At 43.2% G+C, this 22,380-nt stretch overlaps 1 protein-coding gene across 3 annotated transcripts in view; it reads right to left on the bottom strand.

Annotated features, from left to right (window-relative positions):
- The window catches only part of helz2a (helicase with zinc finger 2a), a 109,840-nt gene that overhangs the window by 54,851 nt on the left and 32,609 nt on the right, over window positions 1–22,380 (bottom strand). For all 3 annotated transcript variants that reach the window (XM_048550288.2, XM_048550287.2, XM_048550289.2), the window contains 5 exons: window positions 21,412–22,041; window positions 18,467–19,256; window positions 13,886–13,961; window positions 7,792–11,356; window positions 1,711–1,796 (listed from right to left, as the gene is read on the bottom strand). In XM_048550288.2, coding sequence (XP_048406245.2) covers window positions 1,711–1,796; window positions 7,792–11,356; window positions 13,886–13,961; window positions 18,467–19,256; window positions 21,412–22,041 — 5,147 coding nt within the window. The remainder of the gene's footprint in view (window positions 1–1,710; window positions 1,797–7,791; window positions 11,357–13,885; window positions 13,962–18,466; window positions 19,257–21,411; window positions 22,042–22,380) is intronic.

Genomic DNA, 22,380 nt, shown 5'->3' with positions numbered 1-22,380 from the left:
ATAGGAAAGGCCGACAGTGTTAAATTTAGTGCCTGAGAGCAATTGATTCCATTAAGTCTCCCCAGTGTATTTAACGGGGATTTCCTACTAGTTCTCTGACCAGTGAAATCTCTGAGAGTGCGTACTTCAAATACTGCACAAGTGTTTCATGTTGATCAGAAAATGACCTGTCTGTTAATTCAAACAGCACAAAACATAAATTTATGAATTTGTAGAGTCCAGTCTCAAAGCACTGGCTGACTTGAATCAACAAATATTTGCCATCTGATTGATGCGTTTATGACCTTAGAGGAGCAGTTCCAGTGGGTTAACGTATTCAGGGTCGTAATGCAGGGACCACAATTTTGGCCGGTTCTAGTTCCTGCAACAATATTTGCCCATTTCATTGTTCATCCACTGTGAACATAATCTATCACAGCTGAAAGAGATATGATTGAGAGAGCCAGAAATTCTTCAGCCCATTAACCCAACAACGAATTTACCAGGTTGAATCAGGCAAAGTGACACTCAGCCTGAAACTGTGGGACACAGATGGGAGGCCAGGTCTGGAGCCTACCATGGACCTGAAGCAAAATCCTTTAATAGCTCCTCATTATTTGCTCCTTTCTAAAATTTTGTTCTGTGTTGTTGGCTCCCCAGCAACTGCACGGTGCTATATTTTCCAAAGGCCTCCCAAAATTCTGATCAGAGATCAAGCTACATCAAAGTAACTTTCCTTTGGTGGGCTTTCGAATAGGTATTCACAATACTTATAATAGCTTTTAGTGCCACAGTCACCAAATGAATCAGAAAGTGATATGAGAAAATCACAAACGAATTACAAATATAAGTACTGAAAAATGCAGAATAAGTTAAAAAAATTGCTCCAACAGACTCCAAGACTCTGAAAACACATTGTAACCACCAAATGTTTATAAATGATCCAAAATGTTAAATAGTTCAAGACTATTCAAGATAATGGTGCAGTACCTTAACAGAGTTCAACACTATAACAGGAGACCAGCAACAATGACTATAAGAAAGAGACCCACTTGCTTCCTGGGATGCAGATCCTCCAGGGTCAGGTCTGAAACACAGGGTCCCTATATTAGTGTACAACTGGAGCCTGGTATACTCAGCTCTCGGAAGTTGATTTTTAGATACTTTGGTGAAATTTTTGACACCTTGGCAATTTTCTTGTTGACTTTTCAAACAGTGAGATGAAACATCCTGGTTTTCAAATGAGTGGAAATAAATTCCATTGAGCCTCCAAGGGTCCTGTATCCCAAAGAATGATACAATTTTATCTTTTTCCTAACAAACCTCAAGCTCCAGGGGGGAGAAAAGAAATATCCTCTCACTAATGTAACCTCAGCATGGTCAATATTAGCTTGATCTCAGCTAACCACAAGGATATTATCCCAAGTATATCAGGGACTAACAAATTTCCATTGATCACATAAGATCAAGTTACACTGTAAGATGAATACGAAAGACTGTTCAGCATTCAGCAACTTTCACATGAAAAATGCAGCATTTTTCTAATCTTGCACTTTTCTGACGTGTGCATTTACTGTTGAATGGTTAGTTGAGTGTAGTAATGTCAGTACAGCTGTGAACAAATTAATAGAGCTCTTAAAGAAACGTCTTCAAATGTATCATAGAAGCAATGAACATAATCTATTCTTATATTTGAAATAAATATACAATAAAATTTGATGTTTCCCTTACTTCTGAGAGGAATGGATCGACCCAATGCTATGTTCTGTGCAAGCTGTGAAGAATATGGAAGATTCTGAATAGCATGTTCTTTGCGTCTGAAAATTTCAAACAGAAGTTATAAGGATTGTGAGTCTAGCAGTTATAACAAGTCTGAAGAGGACAGTTAACTGTGGCATTATCTCCTTTCAGATGCAAACTAATCTCATGTGTATTTCTGCACTTCCTGCTTTTGTTTCATAGTGAGTTTTCAGCTTCCCAGTCCTAGCACTCTTTCCTAAAACCCCTCCTTACCTTTCTTTCCACAAGATGCTCCTTACACCTCCCTGATCAAACTTTTAATCACCTGCCTTCATACTCACATGGCCGAATGTGAATAAGGTTAAAACGCACTCCCGTGAAACACTTTCAGATATTTTCTAACATCTATACAAATGCAAGTTGCTGTTGCTGACCAAATCAGCAACCGTTTTGAGGGCTATTACAGCAGGAGTATGAATCAGAAGAACAGATAATGTACCAGCATCTGTGCAATACAAAGCCATATGTTTTCCTGGGTGAGACATGATACTATGGAAAATATGGAGGCCTTTGTATAAAATCTAGCTCTGGACATTCTTTTTATGGATCTACAGCCCCTTGGTTCAATGGTATAATCAGAAAATATTCCACTCGAATCCCAAAAAGATTGCTAAAACCACGTCAATCTTGAAAGGAACTATCAAAAGGACAGAAGTGTTACAAGATTGCAAGTGCCCTCTGACTACTGTTGCATGATCCATACTGTGTCGATTCTTGTAATAATTCATCAATGTGAACACGACTCATCAAATTCTCTTTCCACATCGGTTGTCCAGTTGCACCTGACCTCCTCTCCTTTCGCTCTCCTCCTCATACACAGTAGCTTGTTGCTCATAATCAAACAATTCCATAACAATCCCTTAGTCCTTCGGGTTAATTGGCCGCAAACACCACACAAGGCTAATTCTGCTAACTCACTACATCCATCTTTTCCAATAGTCCTGAACAGTTCAAACATCAAGTGCTATAAATGCCCACAAAAGCAGTCTCCCAGCTCATTCATGTGCTTTCTTGTAACTGTGCTGAGTTCTGAATTGATAACCATGTCTCAGGAGGCACAATTGTAAACAAATTTGCTAAATTAAATCATCTCCATCCCTGAAAACCTAGGATACAAAAAACGGTTTCAAAGATAGTAGGAACTGCAGATGCTGGAGAATCTGAGATAACAAGGTGTGGAGCTGGATGAACACAGCAGGCCAAGCAGTATCAGAGGAGCAGGAAAGCTGTCTCTATATAAAAAAATGGTGCTGCAACACAAACATTGTGAGTGTTGTCAGGAAATACTTACAGATCAGATTTTCACAGAACAACTGTACACTTTTTGTACAGTATTAAGGGAAAAGGGACAAGGTGGTTCTGTGATATGTTGGATTTTCCATTCTGATGTGGGGAAAACCAACTAGTCCTACATGTGGAAATTCACCCTATTCCCATCACCAGCCACTTATACCAGGACCAGAAAGAAGGGTAAATTAGATGCACACATGCAGCATTCCAGTTCTTACTGGTATGATTGTGGGTGTGAACATGTTAAACCTTGCACAATTTTGATGGAATCAGGTGGTTTCCGAAGATAATGAGGTTCATACCAGCCCAGATGTATAAAGTACATGAGGCGCTCCGGTCTTGGAATGCAGAACTTTTTGATTCATTAATTCAAACATCAATATATAATGCTGCATGGTAAGCTAAACATGTTTTATTGCAACGTTTGCAGCTAGGACGTTGCTCTAAATAGAGAAGAGACCATTAAATTGTCAAACATCGATAAAATGGAAAAGGGTCAAATACATTACAGCACTTACTTAGAGAGCTGCATGGGGTGGCTCAGTGGTTAGCACTGCTGTCTCACAGTACCAGGGACCCGGGTTTGATTCCAGCCTCGGGTGACTGTGTATAGAGTTTGCGTGGGTTTCCTCTGGGTGCTCAGGTTTCCTCCCACAGTCCAAAGATGTGCAGCTAAGGTGGATTGGTCATGTTAAATTGCCCCTTACTATTCAGGGATATCCATAAATTAGGCATGGGAAATGCAGCGTTACAGGGATAGGGTTGAGCTGCTCTTCAGAAGTTGGTGTGGACTCATTCGGCTGAATGGCCTGTTTCCACTGTCGTGATTTTATACATTATCTCATGGATAAAATGTTCTCTGCCTTGAAGAATAGTTATATATAAATTTGATTGGCAATTGCTCCCTGAACAGATGGCCAACGGCTTTTAAATAATTTGCTCTGGAGCATTGTTGACACAGTTGTGCAATTCATTTTGATTATATGGGATGGACTAAATTCCAAACACCACCAATGCATTTAGCTCAGTAGAGGATGTATAAACAAAATTCACTCTGTATTGCAAACCAAGACAACAAAATGTGAGGCTGGATGAACACAACAGGCCAAGCAGCATCTCAGGAGCACAAAAGCTGACGTTTCAGGCCTAGACCCTTCATCAGAGAGGGGGATGGGGTGAGGGTTCTGGAATAAAGAGGGAGAGAGGGGGAGGCGGACCGAAGACGGAAAGAAAAGAAGATAGGTGGAGAGAGTATAGGTGGGGAGGTAGGAAGGGGATAGGTCAGTCCAGGGAAGACGGACAGGTCAAGGAGGTGGGATGAGGTTAGTAGGTAGATGGGGGTGCGGCTTGGGGTGGGAGGATGGGATGGGTGAGAGGAAGAACAGGTTAGGGAGGCGGAGACAGGTTGGACTGGTTTTGGGATGCAGTGGGTGGAGTGGAGGAGCTGGGCTGGTTGTGTGGGGGGAGGGGACGAACTGGGCTGGTTTAGGGATGCAGTTGGGGAAGGAGAGATTTTGAAACTGGTGAAGTCCACATTGATACCATTAGGCTGCAGGGTTCCCAGGCGGAATATGAGTTGCTGTTCCTGCAATCTTCGGGTGGCATCATTGTGGCACTGCAGGAGGCCCATGATGGACATGTCATCTAAAGAATGCGAGGGGGAGTGGAAATGGTTTGCGACTGGGAGGTGCAGTAGTTTGTTGCAAACCGAGCGGAGGTGTTCTGCAAAGCGGTCTCCAAGCCTCCGCTTGGTTTCCCCAATGTAGAGGAAGCCACACCGGGTACAGTGGATGCAGTATACCACATTGGCAGATGTGCAGGTGAACCTCTGCTTAATGTGGAATGTCATCTTGGGGCCTGGGATAGGGGTGAGGGGGGAGGTGTGGGCGCAAGTGTAGCATTTCCTGCGGTTGCAGGGGAAGGTGCCGGGTGTGGTGGGGTTGGAGGGCAGTGTGGAGCGAACATTGTAGATGGCGGAAGTGTCGGAGGATGATGCGTTGGGTGGTGGGGTCAGATTGTAGATGGCGGAAGTGTCGGAGGATGATGCGTTGCAGTTTTTCCGCCGTCTTCGCCTCCATGCCTACTTCTTCAACCGGGAACCTAACCCTCCTTCCACTGACCCCTTCACCCGCTTCCAACACAAGTCTTCCTCCTGGACACCACCCCCAGGCCTCCTACCCTCCCTCGACCTCTTCATCTCCAACTGCCGTCGAGACATTAACCGCCTCAACCTCTCCACCCCTCTCACCCACTCCAACCTCTCCCCTGCAGAACGGGCAGCCCTCCGCTCCCTCCGCTCCAACCCCAACCTCACCATCAAACCCGCAGACAAGGGTGGCGCAGTGGTAGTATGGCGCACTGACCTCTACATCGCCGAGGCCAGACGCCAACTCTCCGACACTACCTCCTACCGCCCCCTCGATCATGACCCCACACCGGAGCACCAAACCATCATCTCCAACACCATTCATGACCTCATCACCTCAGGGGACCTCCCACCCACAGCCTCCAACCTCATTGTTCCCCAACCCCGCACGGCCCGTTTCTATCTCCTTCCCAAAATCCACAAACCTGCCTGCCCCAGTCGACCAATCGTCTCAGCCTGCTCCTGCCCCACCGAACTCATCTCCACCTATCTGGACTCCATTTTCTCCCCCTTAGTCCAGGAACTCCCCACCTACGTCCGTGACACCACCCACGCCCTTCACCTCCTCCAGGACTTCCAATTCCCTGGCCCCCAACACCTCATCTTCACCATGGACGTCCAGTCCCTATACACCTGCATTCCGCATGCAGATGGCCTCAAGGCCCTCTGCTTCTTCCTGTCCCGCAGGCCCGACCAGACCCCTCCGACACCCTCATCCACCTAGCCGAGCTCGTCCTCACCCTCAACAACTTCTCTTTCGACTCCTCCCACTTCCTACAGACTAAGGGGGTGGCCATGGGCACCTGCATGGGCCCCAGCTATGCCTGCCTCTTTGTAGGTTACGTGGAACAGTCCCTCTTCCGCACCTACACAGGCCCCAAACCCCACCTCTTCCTCCGGTACATTGATGACTGTATCGGCGCTGCCTCTTGCTCTCCAGAGGAGCTCGAACAGTTCATCCACTTCACCAACACCTTCCACCCCAACCTTCAGTTCACCTGGGCCATCTCCAGCACATACCTCACCTTCCTGGACCTCTCAGTCTCCATCTCAGGCAACCAGCTTGTAACTGATGTCCATTTCATGCCCACCGACTCCCACAGCTACCTAGAATACACCTCCTCCCACCCACCCTCCTGCAAAAATTCCATCCCCTATTCCCAATTCCTCCGCCTCCGCCGCATCTGCTCCCACGACAAGACATTCCACTCCCGCACATCCCAGATGTCCAAATTCTTCAAGGACCGCAACTTTCCCCCCACAGTGATCGAGACCGCCCTCGACCGCGTCTCCCGTATTTCCCGCAACACGTCTCTCACACCCCGCCCCCGCCACAACCGCCCAAAGAGGATCCCCCTCGTTCTCACACACCACCCCACCAACCTCCGGATACAACGCATCATCCTCCGACACTTCCGCCATCTACAATCTGACCCCACCACCCAAGACATTTTTCCATCCCCACCCCTGTCTGCTTTCCGGAGAGACCACTCTCTCCGTGGCTCCCTTGTTCGCTCCACACTGCCCTCCAACCCCACCACACCCGGCACCTTCCCCTGCAACCGCAGGAAATGCTACACTTGCGCCCACACCTCCTCCCTCACCCCTATCCCAGGCCCCAAGATGACATTCCACATTAAGCAGAGGTTCACCTGCACATCTGCCAATGTGGTATACTGCATCCACTGTACCCGGTGTGGCTTCCTCTACATTGGGGAAACCAAGCGGAGGCTTGGAGACCGCTTTGCAGAACACCTCCGCTCAGTTCGCAACAAACTACTGCACCTCCCAGTCGCAAACCATTTCCACTCCCCCTCCCATTCTTTAGATGACATGTCCATCATGGGCCTCCTGCAGTGCCACAATGATGCCACCCGAAGGTTGCAGGAACAGCAACTCATATTCCGCCTGGGAACCCTGCAGCCTAATGGTATCAATGTGGACTTTACCAGTTTCAAAATCTCCCCTTCCCCAACTGCATCCCGAAACCAGCCCAGTTCGTCCCCTCCCCCCACACAACGAGCCCAGCTCCTCCACTCCACCCACTGCATCCCAAAACCAGTCCAACCTGTCTCCGCCTCCCTAACCTGTTCTTTCTCTCACCCATCCCATCCTCCCACCCCAAGCCGCACCCCCATCTACCTACTAACCTCATCCCACCTCCTTGACCTGTCCGTCTTCCCTGGACTGACCTATCCCCTCCCTACCTCTCCACCTGTACTCTCTCCACCTATCTTCTTTACTTTCCATCTTCGGTCCGCCTCCCCCTCTCTCCCTCTTTATTCCAGAACCCTCACCCCATCCCCCTCTCTGATGAAGGGTCTAGGCCCGAAACGTCAGCTTTTGTGCTCCTGAGATGCTGCTTGGCCTGTTGTGTTCATCCAGCCTCACATTTTGTTGTCTTGGATTCTCCAGCATCTGCAGTTCCCATTATCTCTGTATTGCAAACCATTTGTCTAGCCAACTGTGTCAACCAATAACCCTAACCCTAACCAAATGTTCCACTCCTACAAACTTTCACAAAACTGGACAAAACAAAAATTCATTTTATCATGGTTGACAACCATAGTACTTACAGATCAGGAAGTAGTTTGGGAATTATTTCCACAATAAAAATTGTATCCTTCTGGAATATTTCATTTGGGATCGTATCCATGGTGGTTTTGCGCACAGAAAAGATGGTCTTGATGTGGGTCTCTCTCTCAGGTTTAGGACCATCATTTTTAAACTCTTCAGTCACGGCATGTGCTACCCAAATGTAACTGTCAGGGTCAATGTTCAACTCTGAGGAGTTTTCTGATACATGAAGGGCCTTAAAACTTTGATGAAGAGGCTCATCATTTCTGGTCAGGTTCCTTTCTGGTTTGTTTTTCAGGCCTTGACACCGGATACACAGATAGCAATTAGTCAGGGCACTTTCAATGTGCCAGTTTTCACAAAATTCTTTCGGAATGCAGAATGAGCCCTGCAGCTTCCCGCCATTGGTATCCTCCTTCATCCAACTTATTTTAACATCATAGATGACTATAACTTCATTCTCACATACAGAACTTGATGCAGATTCCATCGCACACAATGGTCCCCAGATTTCTTGATATTCCTTTGCATTTCTATAGGTCTTTTGAGGTGACCTGGTGGCATATTCTGAGAAACACATAACGGGATTTTCTGCATGTTCAATACAAATCTCAAAGACCGGAGTTATACTCAACAACTGCACAGCTGGCACCAAAAAACCATTCTTCATATCTGTGCTCAGCTGCAACTGCAATGCATCGCCATTTTTCACCTCCAGAGAAATGTGCACATAATGTGAAACTGAAGAAAGCTGGCACTTGCTTACATCTATCTTGCCAAAATGTCCTTGCTTACCATTCAATAAGACATCTTGACTGTTCTCTAGGAGAAGGGCAGCCACTTCAGAAAATCTTTCCGACCTGACTGCTTGCACAAATTGCTGCCAAGTGTTTGCATTAATAGTATGGACATGTGGGTTGTCAAATAGTGCAGGTGGAAGAATAGAATTTCTTGTTGTTTCTAAGCAATAGATTCTTTTCCTCCATGTCAACTTTATTGATTTTGTTCTCTCATTATAGGCAGGTTGATCCACCAGCTGCAGAGTTCTGTAATTTATATTGTGGAGCTCTGATAGAGCATCATTTTTCAAAGGGAATATAACCTTGAAGTATCTGGTTAATGGTTCAACATCAACAGCGAACACCAGCTTTTGTACCACTTGACTTCTAAGTTGTGTTGCAAAGTAGAGGCATTGAGCCTTTTTTTCATAATTTGAAGCCTTCCTATTCTTTTTGTTGAAATCAGTACATAATTTGTCAATTTCTTTTTTGCTGTATGGAAGATCTTCTTCCCTGCAGAGGGTCATGGCAAGGAGACGTTGGATAATGATGTCCAGATATCGGCGAATGGGTGAAGTGGCCCAAGTATAGGCTTCAAGGTGCAGTGAATAATGTCCTTGCCTTGACACAGATGTTGAGCAGGAACGAGCAAAGAAGGATCTGAGCATAAGTTTTCTCAATTCCATCGTGGCTGGTGCAAGATTTGGGTGGATATCATCTGTTGCAATGAAATCTGTCAACTTGTGAATGTCATTGTCCTCAGCTGCTTTTATCAGGCTGTTCCACAAAGAGGACAAGATCTGAAACTTCTCACAAGGTGGAGACTGAAAATTTGGTGTGATGCCAAAATGGTGGGAGAGATGAATAGAAAGGGAAATTAAGTTTTTGTGCTTATTTTCAAGCTTGGCCATCTCCTGAGGTGCAGGAAAACCCTGGCATCTCAAAGGTGTCACACACATTGTTTTCATCTTATTGGTCAAGAATTCAGCAACAAAGCTATTCATCATTATCATTAATTCTTCAATCATCTGCTGGGATTTTCGATTTCCTGGGTGCTTGTCTTCATCTGCCTGATCGTAATAGCAATCATCTTGAAGTCGACATTTTCTATGAATTCTGGAGAAGTGAAAGGCTGTTGCAACTGAATCTTCCAAAGTGTCAAATCTCAACTCACTTCCACTGAAACAGTTGATGATACATTCTGCTTCATCGTAGGAAAGTTTTCTATCTGACTGAATAACAGAAAGTGAAAAGTTCGCTTTAACAACTTTGTCTGTACCCTTTTGTACAACAACAAACAGAGAGATGACCTTGCGTGGTTTTCCAGGTAGTAGGCTGAAGACTTCTTGACTGAGCTTTGGTGGAAGCATATGAATTGGATCTCTACCAGGTGGATAATGAGTAACTCCACGCTTCAATGCTTCACTATCTAAGAAACTACCCTTTGGCACAAAGCTTGCTACATCTGCGATGTGAATCCCTATTTCATAATTGTCACCTAAGTCTCTCACACTGATAGCATCATCAAGATCCTTGGAACTCTCATGATCCACGGTGAATGTTAAATACTTCTGACAGTCCTTTCGATTCCCCTTCAAAATATTCCTAATCTGGCTGCATTCTGCTACCTCTTTGAAAACTTCTTTTGGATAGCTGTCATGAACTTGATATTCCAAGTTCAGTATTTCCATTCCTTGATCCATTGTTACTGCTGCAGGAAGCATTTTAGTTACAATTCCCAGTGGAAGGTAAAAACAGCTACGCCAGCATAATAGTTCAACTACAAAGAAATAATTCCTCCTTATTTCTTCAGTAAGACATATTGTTTGTGTTGTCACAATTTTGTCTTTTTTGCGTTTGCGAATAGGGATTTTGTTACGAGACTTTTTATCCACTGGTGGTGTGTAGATTTTTGTAACACATTTATTGACAGGGACCATTACGTGTGGATCATATTCATCAACTGTGCAGACGAAGATTCTTGGCAGATCGCCTGCCTTCAGTACTCCAACCACTTTTCCACTTAGATTAGTATTATCAACTTGGCCTGAGTCCTGGTCCAGAATTTCAACCAAAACTTGATCACCAGGGAATGACTGCCCACAGTTAATGCGACCTTTTATTTTAATGTGTACAGACTGAGGATCGTCGAGGGTGACAGCATAGCCTTTGTAAAATTTTTCCATGATTATCTCACATCGCTTATATTTTGAAGGCTGAGTTGATAGCAGCCTCTGGAGCAAATGTAACGGATAATCTGTGTACTGTACGTTTTTCTTCTTCTGTAAGGCATGAGTGGCTACTGTTGGAATTTGATTATTGATATTCTCCTCTGGTTCTATTTCGTCAGCTACAACTATATCCATCAGTCCTTCTTCTGTCACTGTTAATGTAACATTCTTGCTCTCATCCAAAAGTTCTTGTAGTATTGGATCGACATCCTTTTCTGAACAACAAGAATCATTGTCACTTTCATCTTCCTCCTTACAAGCCCATTTCTCAGTGTCGATAACAGCCTGTTTAATCTGCCCCATTGTGAGATCCTCTGGGTAAATGCCTCGATTATCAATAGACTCCTGAATGTACTTTTTCCAAATTTTGCTGCATTTTCCAACTGAGCAAAGAGCCACTGCATCACCAACAACAATCACAAGAGATTGGGCTCGTGTCATTGCAGTGTTCAAAACCCGAGACTGATTGAAAAACTCCAAACTAGCACTCTTTGAAGAAATGCTGCTTTCACAAGTATGCACTGTAGAGATGATCATCACTCTGAACTGTTTTCCTAGTTAAGAGAAAGAACAAAAAAATTACCCAATGTGAAGTTACAATTGCTGTAAATGTGTATCAAATACTTCTTGTATTCATTCACAGGATGAGGGCATAGCTGGCTAGGCCAGTATTTCTTGGTATATCCAAATGTTTCTTTCCTTAGCTAGGGTGTTGACACACCCTGTTATTAAGATGTGTAGTAGGATTCAGGAAGATGCCAGAAAGTTCCCACAAATGTCTCCATTAAAAATCACATTGCACAAGCCTTCTCGAAAAGAGGTGAAGTACATGTCTCTCCAACTCTCCAGTAGGTAGCTGAGTTCCCCTACGTCCCACCTCTTCTGCTTGTGCAAGGTTTCATACATTCTCTTGGGAGAAAAATCACTTCTTTTTTAAAAACTTTCTCTGTCTGGCTCTTTTATATCTCCCCCTAAGTTCCACCTGTATTTTTCAACCTTTGCTTCAGGTACATGCTTTAAATCTGATTTTTTAAATTATTTACCACATGTTATGAACCAGACCAAACCCCCTCAAAATAATAAGAAGCTTTCCCTGACATTACCATTTTCGCTTTTTAAAGGCAAGTGCCAGGCATTGCAATACTGGTGCAAAACTGGTCGAACTGCCAGGCTTGAAGCAAAATACACTTTGTTCATACACTATAATTAAATTACAATAAAAGAAATAAGAAATTAGAATAATTTAACTCTATTGGAAACAACAGGATAATAGATTATTTAATCACTAAACAGCAACTGTTCCAATATAGCAACATCACATAAATATACTTTTGGCAGAGAGAAATTCAGTAAAATAGATGTCCTCACATGCAATTCTAGCCACAAGAAGAGAACTCCCAGCTTTTAGCTGTAACAGAGGAACGGAAAATAGCTTCCACATCCAGCTTTAGCAATTGTTACTGAAAAGTTAAAAATCCTGGTTCTGTGAGAGCTTGACCCCATTAACCCAGGCTGCTTCTATTGCTCCAATTTTTAAAAAAAACCCAAAAATTGTTTACTAGCTCTGAGTAGGCTGCTTGCCACCTCTCTCCCAATCTTTCTTCAAAAAAAATGACAAAAATCAAGCTATAATTTCATCTTGCTTGAAACATAGGCATGTTGGCTGGCCAACATTTATTGCCAATTCAGAGGTACCCTTGAGAAGGTGGTGGTGATCTACCTTTTTGAAAGACTGCAGTCCATATGCTGGGTAAATTCACACAATTTAGAGTCTGAATCCCCACAACAGCAAAAGAAAGGAAATATATTTCCAGGTCAAGATAACTGGCTTGAAGGGCAACTTGTAGGTAATGGTGTTGCTATCTATCTGCTGCCCTTGTCCTTTTAAATGGAAGTGTTCATGGATTTGGAAGATGGTGTCTAAGAATGTTTAGTGAATTTTTGCACTGCAGAAATTCTTGGTGGAGGGAGTGGATACTTATGGACGTGGTGCCAATCAAGTGGGCTGCTTTGTCCTGGATGGTGTCAAGCTTTTTGAGTTTTATTGAAGCTGCACCAATTCTGGCAATTGTATTCCATCATACTTTGCATTTCTGCCTTGTAGATGGTAGACAGGCATTAGGAGTCAGAAGGCGAGTCGTGCGCCACAGTTTTCCTAACTTCTGACCTGCTTTTGTAGTCACTGTGTTTGTGTGGCATATCAAGTTATGTTTCTGATCAACAGCAACCCCCAGGATGTTGATACTGGGGATTCAGTGATGGTAACACCACTGAATGTCAAGGGGAGGTGGTAAGATTTTTTGGTGATGGTCATTGCCTGGCATTTGTTTGGTGCAATTATTACTTGCCACTTGTCAGCCCAAACCTGGATATTGTCCAGATATTGTTGCAGTTGAAAATGGGCTGCTGTAGTATCTGAGAAGTCATGAATGGTCATGAGCATTATGCAATTATTGGAAAATTTCCATACTTCAGACATTATGATGTTGGGAATGTCATTGATAAAGCAGCTGAAGATGGTTAGTGTTAGGACACTACCCTGGAGATGTCCTGTCGAGATGCCCTGCAGCTGAAATGAATGACCTCCTACATTCACAATCATATAATCTTTTATAAGGTTCTGCTGCAGATTCTTACAGCTGTCAGTCTTTCCCAATTAATAAATGCATAAATGTTGGAAAATTATAATCTTTTAAATTTGAATTCTACATGATATAGAATTTGACATGCAATACTCTTAAATTTTCAGAGACTGAGAACATCGCATTTTGATTTTTTAAAATCTTGAACGCCTTTCAAGTATCTTCAAAACTGTTTTCTTAAATGTGAGCTTTCTTACCCATATACATAGACCTAAACCGACAATGAACTTAAAAGGGAGTAACATGCTGTTTGTGCATATTCTCTGGCTTCTACAATTGTTTAAAATAGTTACAACTTATTTAGAAACATACTAGGGGTTTTTGACCTCAATAGAAATGGGAGTGGTTTCTCAACAGGTGAGAGAATACCCGAATGCAATATCAACATGAAAAACATGTTAAAAACTTTCAGATAGTTCAACCAGTTAAAAATTCACCTACCTTGAATATTGAAAACATTCTCTACGGTTACTGATGAGTATCCACATTGCCTGAGTTTGTGCCTCATGCACTGAACCTAAATTAAACAAAAGTTAAATGTGCAATTAATGTTATTTGTTCCTTGACTTCAATAAAGTAAGCAATCAATAATAAGTAAGTAATCAATAAATGAACTGAAAATTTGAGTTTGCAACACAAAAAGTACATCTTCAACTTCCTAATAAGGAACTCATGCGTTCCTTATTTCAGGCATGTACTGTAGATACATGAATAATTTTCAAAGTTAGTTTTCAAACAAGGAAAATGTCACATGGAGAAGGAAACACTGAGCAGTAACTCATTGCACAACATACAACCGATTTTTAAAAAAATAGTGGTGATTTTTAAAGACTGTTTCTTGGCACCAACACATCAAGTTACTGACAAAGAACGAGGGGTCCTCTACTGAAATTTATCTCTATTGAAACTGTGGTGAGAGTTTGTGTAACGTAACCCACATTATCTCACTACTTTAGCCTAAGAGAAGGTGCATTTTAGTTATAGTCCTGATACAAGTTTTAAATTTATCTTCCACAAATTTAAAACTTTGGTCCTAACATACATTGTAATACAATATTTTTTGTTCATTTGACTGTCTGATTTAGATTAACATGTTCGATTGTTTGAGTTTATTACTTTCTAAGGAATAGCAATTAGGCAAAAAAAAAATGTTTTTAAAACATGTATCTCAAGACACTTATTTGATATATTAATCTCTCAATTAATTGCAACTTTACAAGGCTTTTTGTCATCCTGTGGCCTGTATCATCTAGAAAGCCACATGTTTCAACTGCATGGGAGATTCCACCTATGTATGATTCACTCAAAGTCAAAGGCAGAAGTAGGTAGATTTGTGTTTCAGATTCACACCACATTCCTTTACTAGCAAAAAGGGGATCTATTGCAAAGTGTTGGGACGTGTGCATCCAGGTCCCACTCATCATTTTTAAAGCTCTCTGTAGTCTCCCCAGCTCATTGAATTCCAGCCTCTATGTAGATTTTCTCTTCTCAGTCAGAGAGTTTTCAATTCCACTTCAGTATAATTCGCTAGCTATGGAAGCAGCAAATTAACGGTCAGGTGGATGCTAATCTCACAGCAGCCAACTAACAACCTGTTTGAATATCAAACACTAAGAGACAAGACTGAGCCTTCCGTCAAATGTATTCATTACCTTCATGGTTAGGAAATAAAACAAAATCATTACTTAATTATTTAATAATGAACAACAGCATAATAACTGAGTTAAAAGACTTGTTCATACTGCAGGATAATCTTATGCAGCTCACAGTGGTTGCAATAAGAGAAATGTTTTACAATTGTAAACCAAAACTAGATGAGAAATTAAACACTTATTTCCAAGAAACAAAGGACAAAACAAGCTGATTGCTGAGATTCTAATAAAATAACATGGACAAAGTTGGAAGAATTTGAAGGAACTTGCCATAGTTAGACTTGGAACCTGAAACTGTCATAACAGAGAGCAACAAGGAAATGAATACAACTGATAAAAGATCTTGCTGCAGATTTCATTTCTACCTTAGACAACAGATCCTTTCTAAGTTATGTTGTCCCTGAAACTATGGCAGATGGAATACTTGCTTATTTATCAAGTTTCTGGATTCTTGGAATTATAAAATAAAACCAGAAAAGAAGTATATTTCCCGAGAGCTACGGGGCCACACAATCTTCCAAAATAACAATAACATAATCAGAGAGAATTATGCTTGTAGTGGGTAAGGTTACTTTTTGTAATTGTTATTGCCATTGAGACTGAAGGGCACAGTGAATTCACAAACTGGTTTTACATTGCTGGTCTCAGGTCTGGATTCAGCTCAGCTGGGCTGGAATCTCTTTTCCATTAGTTCACAGTGTTCTTGCAGGAGGTCTTTTCTGCTGGTTCAAAGCAGACTCATCTTATAAGCATAAAAGTAGGACTATATGGCACTAATTTGCACAGAGTTTGGAAACAGGCCATGGGGATCACTGCAGTAAGGCTCAGAAAAAGCCTTACTTTGGTTTTGTGAAAAAGACAGAAGATGTACTCTTCTCAGAATATAAGGCTCAGAAATATTTGGGGTAAATATTAATGTTTTCAGAGATAATGGGAACTGCAGATGCTGGAGAATCCGAGATAACAAACTGTGGAGCTGGATGAACACAGCAGGCCAGCAGCATCTTAGGAGCACAAAAGCTGACGTTTTGGGCCCAGACCCTTCATCAGAAAAGGGGGAGGGAGAGAGGGTTCTGAAATAAATAGAGAGAGAGGAGGAGGCAGATTGAAGATGAATAGAGAAGAATATAGGTGGAGAGGAGACAGACAAGTTAAAGGGGTGGGGATGAAGCCAGTAGAGGTGAGTGTAGATGGGGAGGTAGGGAGGGGATACGTCAGTCCAGGGAGGACGGGCAGGTCAAGAGGGCAGGATGAGGTTAGTAGGTAGGAAATGGAGGTGCGGCTTCAGGTGGGAGGAGGGGATAGGTGAGAGGAAGAACAGGTTAGGCAGGCGGGGAGGAGCTGGGCTGATTTTGGGATGCAGTGGGGGGAGGGGAGATTTTGAAGCTTGTGAAATCCACATTGATACCATTGGGCTGCAGGGTTCCCAAGCAGAATATGAGTTGCTGTTCCTGCAACCTTCGGGTGGCATCATTGTGGCACTGCAGGAGGCCCAGGATGGACATGTCGTCTAAGGAGTGGGAGGGGGAGTTGAAATGGTTCGTGACTGGGAGGTGTAGTTGTTTATTGCAAATCAAGCGAAGGTGCTCTGCAAAGCGGACCCCAAGCCTCCGCTTGGTTTCCCCAATGTACAGGAGGCCACAACAGGTACAGCGGATGCAGTATACCACATTAGCAGATGTGCAGGTGAACATCTGTGGAAAGTCTTCTTGGGGCCTGGGATGGGGGTGAGGGAGGAGGTATGGGGGCAAGTGTAGCACTTCCTGCGGTTGCAGGGGAAAGTGCCGGGTGTGGTTGGGTTGGAGGGGAGTGTGGAGCAGACAAGCGAGTCAAGGAGAGAGTGGTCCCTCCGGAAGGCAGACAAGGGTGGGGATGGAAAAATGTCTTTGGTGGTGGGGTCGGATTGCAGATGGCGCAAGTGTCGAATGATGATGCATTGGATCCGAAGGATGGTGGGGTGGTATGTGAGGACAAGGAGGATTCTCTTTTGGCAGTTATTGCTGGGACGGAATGTGAGGGATGAGTTGTGGGAAATGCGGGAGACACGGTCGAGGGTGTTCTCGACTACTGCGGGGGGGAAGTTGCGGTTCTTGAAGAACGAAGGCATCTGAGATGTACGGGAGTGGAATGCCTCATCCTGGGAGCAGATGCGGTGGAGGCAAAGGAATTGGGAATAGTGGATGGAATTTTTGCAGGATGGTGGGTGGGAGGAGGTGTATTCTAGGTAGCTGTGGGAGTCGGTGGGCTTGAAATGGATATTGGTTTCCAGGTGGTTGCCTGAGATGGAGACAGTGATGTCCAGGAAGGTGAGGGATGTGTTGGGGATTGTCCAGGTGAACTTGAGGTCGGGGTGGAAAGTGTTGGTGAAGTGGATGAACTGTTCGAGCTCCTCTTGGGAGCATGAGGCGGCGCTGATATAGTCATGAATGTAATGGAGGAAGAAGTGGAGGTTAGGGCCAGTCTAGGTGCAGAAAAGGGATTGTTCCACATAAGCGTAGCTTGGGCCCATGCAGGTACCCATGGCCAACCCCATTGTCTGTAGGAAGTGGGAGGAATTGAAAGAGAAGTTGGTGAGGGTGAGGGTGAGGGTGAGGGCGAGTTCGGCGAGGTGGATGATGGTGTCAGTGGAGGGGGACTGGTCGGGCCTGCGGGACAGGAAGAAGTGGAGGGCCTTAGGCCATCTGCATGGGGAATGCAGGTGTATAGGGACTGGACATCCATGGTGAAAATGAGGTGTTGGGAACCGGGGAATTGGAAGTCTGGAGGAGGTGGAGGGCATGAGTGGTGTCACGGACATAGATAGGGAGTTCCTGGACCAAGGGGGAGAAAATGGAGACCAGATAGGTGGAGATGAGTTCAGTGGGGCAGGAGCAGGCAGAGACAATGGGTCAACCAGCACAGGTGGGTTTGTGGATTTTGGAAAGGAGATAGAAACGGGCGGTGCGGGGTTCGGGAACAATGAGGTTGGAGGCTGGGGGTCGGTCTTTGATTTTTATTATTCTTGATTCAAGGATATTTAACATCGCTGAACCAAACCTAAAGTCAAGGTCAATTCTAATATCTCTCTTTCCATGACATGTTCAAAGTCCAGCAAAAATCATTTTTTGAGTCTATTACAATATTTTCCCGGCCAGAAACATTGGTCTTGATTTTGTAGTTTAAGATAAGTGCACAGAGTGTGCTGTACACCTCACCAACAGTTACACACAAGGAAGTTGGTCCTGTTTGTCATACAAAGATATAACTGTTGTCATAGTTCCTTGGGCAGTTAGGAATAAACAAAAATCTGTTCCTAAAATCTCTTCTTTCAAAGCTAATTAGTCATTTTCAAGTTGTTAAACGGTTCAGTATATATCCTAAAATGCATTACCTGAAATCCTTCAGAAGACACAACACACACTGAGCTTTGGTCCAGTTGTCCCCATTCCACAGGCCAGTTCTTCAGAACTGACTCCACATTGTCAACAACTTGGAGAATTTCAGTCTCATTATACCAGGATAATTTGGAAGAGTTGAAACTGCTGATCCCAGGAACATGGCAAAATATCAAAGGGTAGAACTGAGGATGAGGTAGAATGTTTCCACTTGCTTGAATGGTATCAGCCTTTAGTGGATAAAAGTGCGTTGACACAAAGTGAATGATCTCCTTCACCGATCTATAGTTTTCCCTGAAGATTATGCGGCTTTTAGCTGCTTTGTCATGTTTTTCCTTCTGATAAAACTGGAACAGACGATTGAGCAAGGTGTAGTCTGCCATCTCACTACTTTTGATGGAGAAAAGTTTGGGTGTCATTTGCATGTGATCTCCTGCAAGCACGATTCGTGTTTCATTGCTAGCTAGGGCCAGGGGAATCAATGCATCACATTCCAACATCTGAGCTGCTTCATCAATCAGGACGTGTGTAAAAAAGCCAACGGGCAATTTGAGTTCAGAAAACAATTTTGCCTCCATGCAAGTGGTGATGACTATACGGTATGATTCCAAAGTACTTCTGTCAGGCAAAACAAATGAATTATTCAAAATTAAACAATATTGTTTTGTGATGGGATCAGTATGAATGGGGTTTTGCTTCGCGTATTTCATTCGAAGTGGTCTTCCTTGAAGATTTCCAGCATCCACATGGAAATGAAAATAATCCTTGACATACAGATCTGCAGCACTGAAATGACAGGTCAAACAATAGTGAACTCATTAATTAGGCTGAAGCAGTTTATTTAGGATCTTAAAATACTTTTAAATTTACACATCTACTTGGTGAAGGGCTATATTGATGTTAATGCAGTGACAGGTGTTATGCAGTTTTGTGTTTTTACAAGATTTAAAAGACAATTGAAAGATATAGTTTTAAAGTCGAGAATTAGAAGTATCATTCTACTTAATCATTAAATATGGACACAAGTTCAAAATTGGTGGAGATTACTAAACAGATCATCAATTTCTGCCCTATATAATTTCTACGTTAAAGTTTAAAAATATAAGTTTGCAATAGCTAACAGTTCTCAACTTTTTGTGCTGTGAAATTGATTGACTTCTCTCACAAATAAATGTAGAAGGAAGTGCTTTAGCACCACATGAATTCTCATCTTAACAATTAGGGATAGAGGTGCAATAATATATCAACTGACGACAGAATGAAATTCTCATGTCAGCTGGATTTTGTGAGGTATATTAGAATGGGCAAGATGGCAGGCATAGACAGAGAATTGCACAGGACACTATGTCAGTATGCTATAGCAGGAAATTTCCATAACCAATTAAGTCGGCAAGGGAAAAATAACAAAATGGGAATCTCACTCATTCATGGCAGCAAGGTACTTGATATGATGACTTGCATATTTGAAAATAATTTTACTGCAATTTAACATGACTTAATTCTGCCTCCTGAATTCAGTGAAACACAACATTTCTCCTCTGCCTTCAGAAACTTCAATGAAGTCTGGCAATTTTTATGTGGCTTCCAGAAGTAATTGTGTGAGTACTTTGGACTTCCAGGCAACTCGGTCACAGGGCACTAGAATGTTACATGGAGAAAATCGCATCAAGGGTTATGGGGAAAGGCAGGAACAGGATACTGATGGTGGATGATCAGCCGTGATCATAATGAATGGTGGTGCTGGCTCGAAGGGCTGAATGGCCTACTCCTGCACCTATTGTCCATTGTCTATTGTCTATAAAGCGTCAGTAAAATGAACCTCCTTAGCTGGTACTCTGGGGGGTTGAGCCTCAGCCAAAAAATTCAGAAGTATTTGGTTCAAAATCTAAAGGGGCTTTGCACAATTGAAGTGCATGGCAGATTGGAGTCTCTAAAAGCGAAACATTTCAGAATCTGCCTTCAAGAAAGGGAAAGGAAGCAGCAAAGTAGGAGTCATCCACCCAGTTCTTCTTAATCCTCATGCTCAAGATGCCTAAAACAGATGGATATCATGCCACACATGATCAGGAGGAGGCAGTACTAAAGCAAGTGGACAGGCTGTAGCCCTTACTGAATCCACCAGGATGGTGCGTTGGTTAGATTGTGATATCTCAGAGTTCAGTTGAACATGTTGATACCACTAAATGATCTTGTTTAACAGCAGAGGAATTTACTCCTTAATCATGAAGCATTATTTTGTGTTTGAACAAGAGAAATTCAGTTGTTAGAGATTTAACCTGGACAGCATTGGTAAAAACAAATCCTGCAAGAAAATACCCAACACTAATAGAGGGCCAGCTGCCCTGTAAATATGGGACCAGTTCCTGCACAGCTATGGGATGGTGCAGACTTCCCAGTGTCGGGGCTGCCCCACACCAAATGATTCAAAAGCAAGCACTAACTGATCAATCTCTAAGTAATGCAGTTTAGCCAAGTATCTCAGATTTCCCGATAACCCCGCTGCCTACTGATGGTAGCCCTAAAATGGACCCCTTCAGTTTACCGAGCTCCTTTACATATTTACAATCCATATACAAAAATTACTCTGTATTGTTAGCCCATTTGGCTCAACAGCTGGTTTGCAAAGCCAATAGTGCAGATTCAATTCCCACATTGCCTGAGGTCACCATGAAGGTCCTGCCTACTCACCATTACCCCTCACCTTAGGCATGGTGACACTCAGGTTAAACTCACCACCAGTCATCCTTCTCCAGTGACTGAGTAGGACTATGGTGAGTTTGCCTTTTAGTTTTAAAGAATGAAATATCACTAACTGAGACTTTAAAATTACCGAGAATATTGAGTCTGATGTTAATTCAAAATTCTTAGTTGCTGTTGCGAAATGTTTCCTTAATGAAAGAATTCCCAAATTGTTCTTTAGTAAACACTGAATACTACTCACCTGTTAGTGTCAGTGCATAACAGTAATCTAGTATTTGGTTTCTTCACTATTTCCAAAGCAGCTGTTGCCAAGGTAAAAGTCTTTCCAGTTCCAAATGGCCCATAAATTAGAAGAGGAGGCACTGACTTTCCCGCAGATGTTTTTCCAGCTATGAAGGCAACAGCAGCTCGTTGCTTCTGGTTTCCAGTCAGAATAGGATCAGTAAACTGAGGAATGGAGCAGTTGACAATATCTGGAAAAATAATCTGCTCATTTGGAAGTTTATCCACAGCTTGGTGCCTGAAGCCGAAAGGAAGCCGGTCTAATTGGAACTGAATCTCTACATTGTGATGGCTTCCTTTGTGGAAAGCGAGCTCAGTGTGGCAACGCAGTGACAGCTTCAGAACAATGCGATTTTCAGTGGTAGCTTCACGAATGATGGCAGCCTCATAAACAACATTGTGTGAAGACGGACTTGGTGCTAACAACACAGTACTAACCGCCCTCTTGAACAGGAAGCCTTCATTTGAATCAGTTAAAGCAGTAGGGGGTGGGAAAATGGCAAATAATTCTCCGTCATGTGCAATCATTAATCCTTCAAATACATCTTCCAACATGTCAGTGATAAAAACGGTTGCTGTTAGACTAAGCCTAACAGGGAGAAATTTGAGAATTATGATTAGTGCACTAGTCTTTACTGTTTACTATAAGTACTTATACAATCTAGCACAGATGTGCAATGCAAACAGTGCTTTATTCTAAACTGGGTGTACAAAATAATTATAGCTCTCAGGAATTTTTTTAATTGAACTGGTGAGCTGCGGGTATCTGCCTAGAATACACAGGCAGCTCGCCAGAGAAAAGGATATCAATTTTTGGCACTTAGTCATCAGAAGTGGCCTCAGATAGGTCCTGGGACGGGCAATGGCTGGTAGATGAAGGGGTTAGAGATCAGTAGAAGGATTGGGTAGTGACTGGTAGTGGAGGAAG

This window comes from Stegostoma tigrinum, chromosome 19 (assembly GCF_030684315.1).
Source record: "Stegostoma tigrinum isolate sSteTig4 chromosome 19, sSteTig4.hap1, whole genome shotgun sequence".
In the NCBI taxonomy this organism is placed as follows: domain Eukaryota; kingdom Metazoa; phylum Chordata; class Chondrichthyes; order Orectolobiformes; family Stegostomatidae; genus Stegostoma; species Stegostoma tigrinum.
The sequence above is the reverse complement of the archived record's forward strand: the minus strand, read 5'-3'. Positions and strand labels throughout refer to the sequence as shown.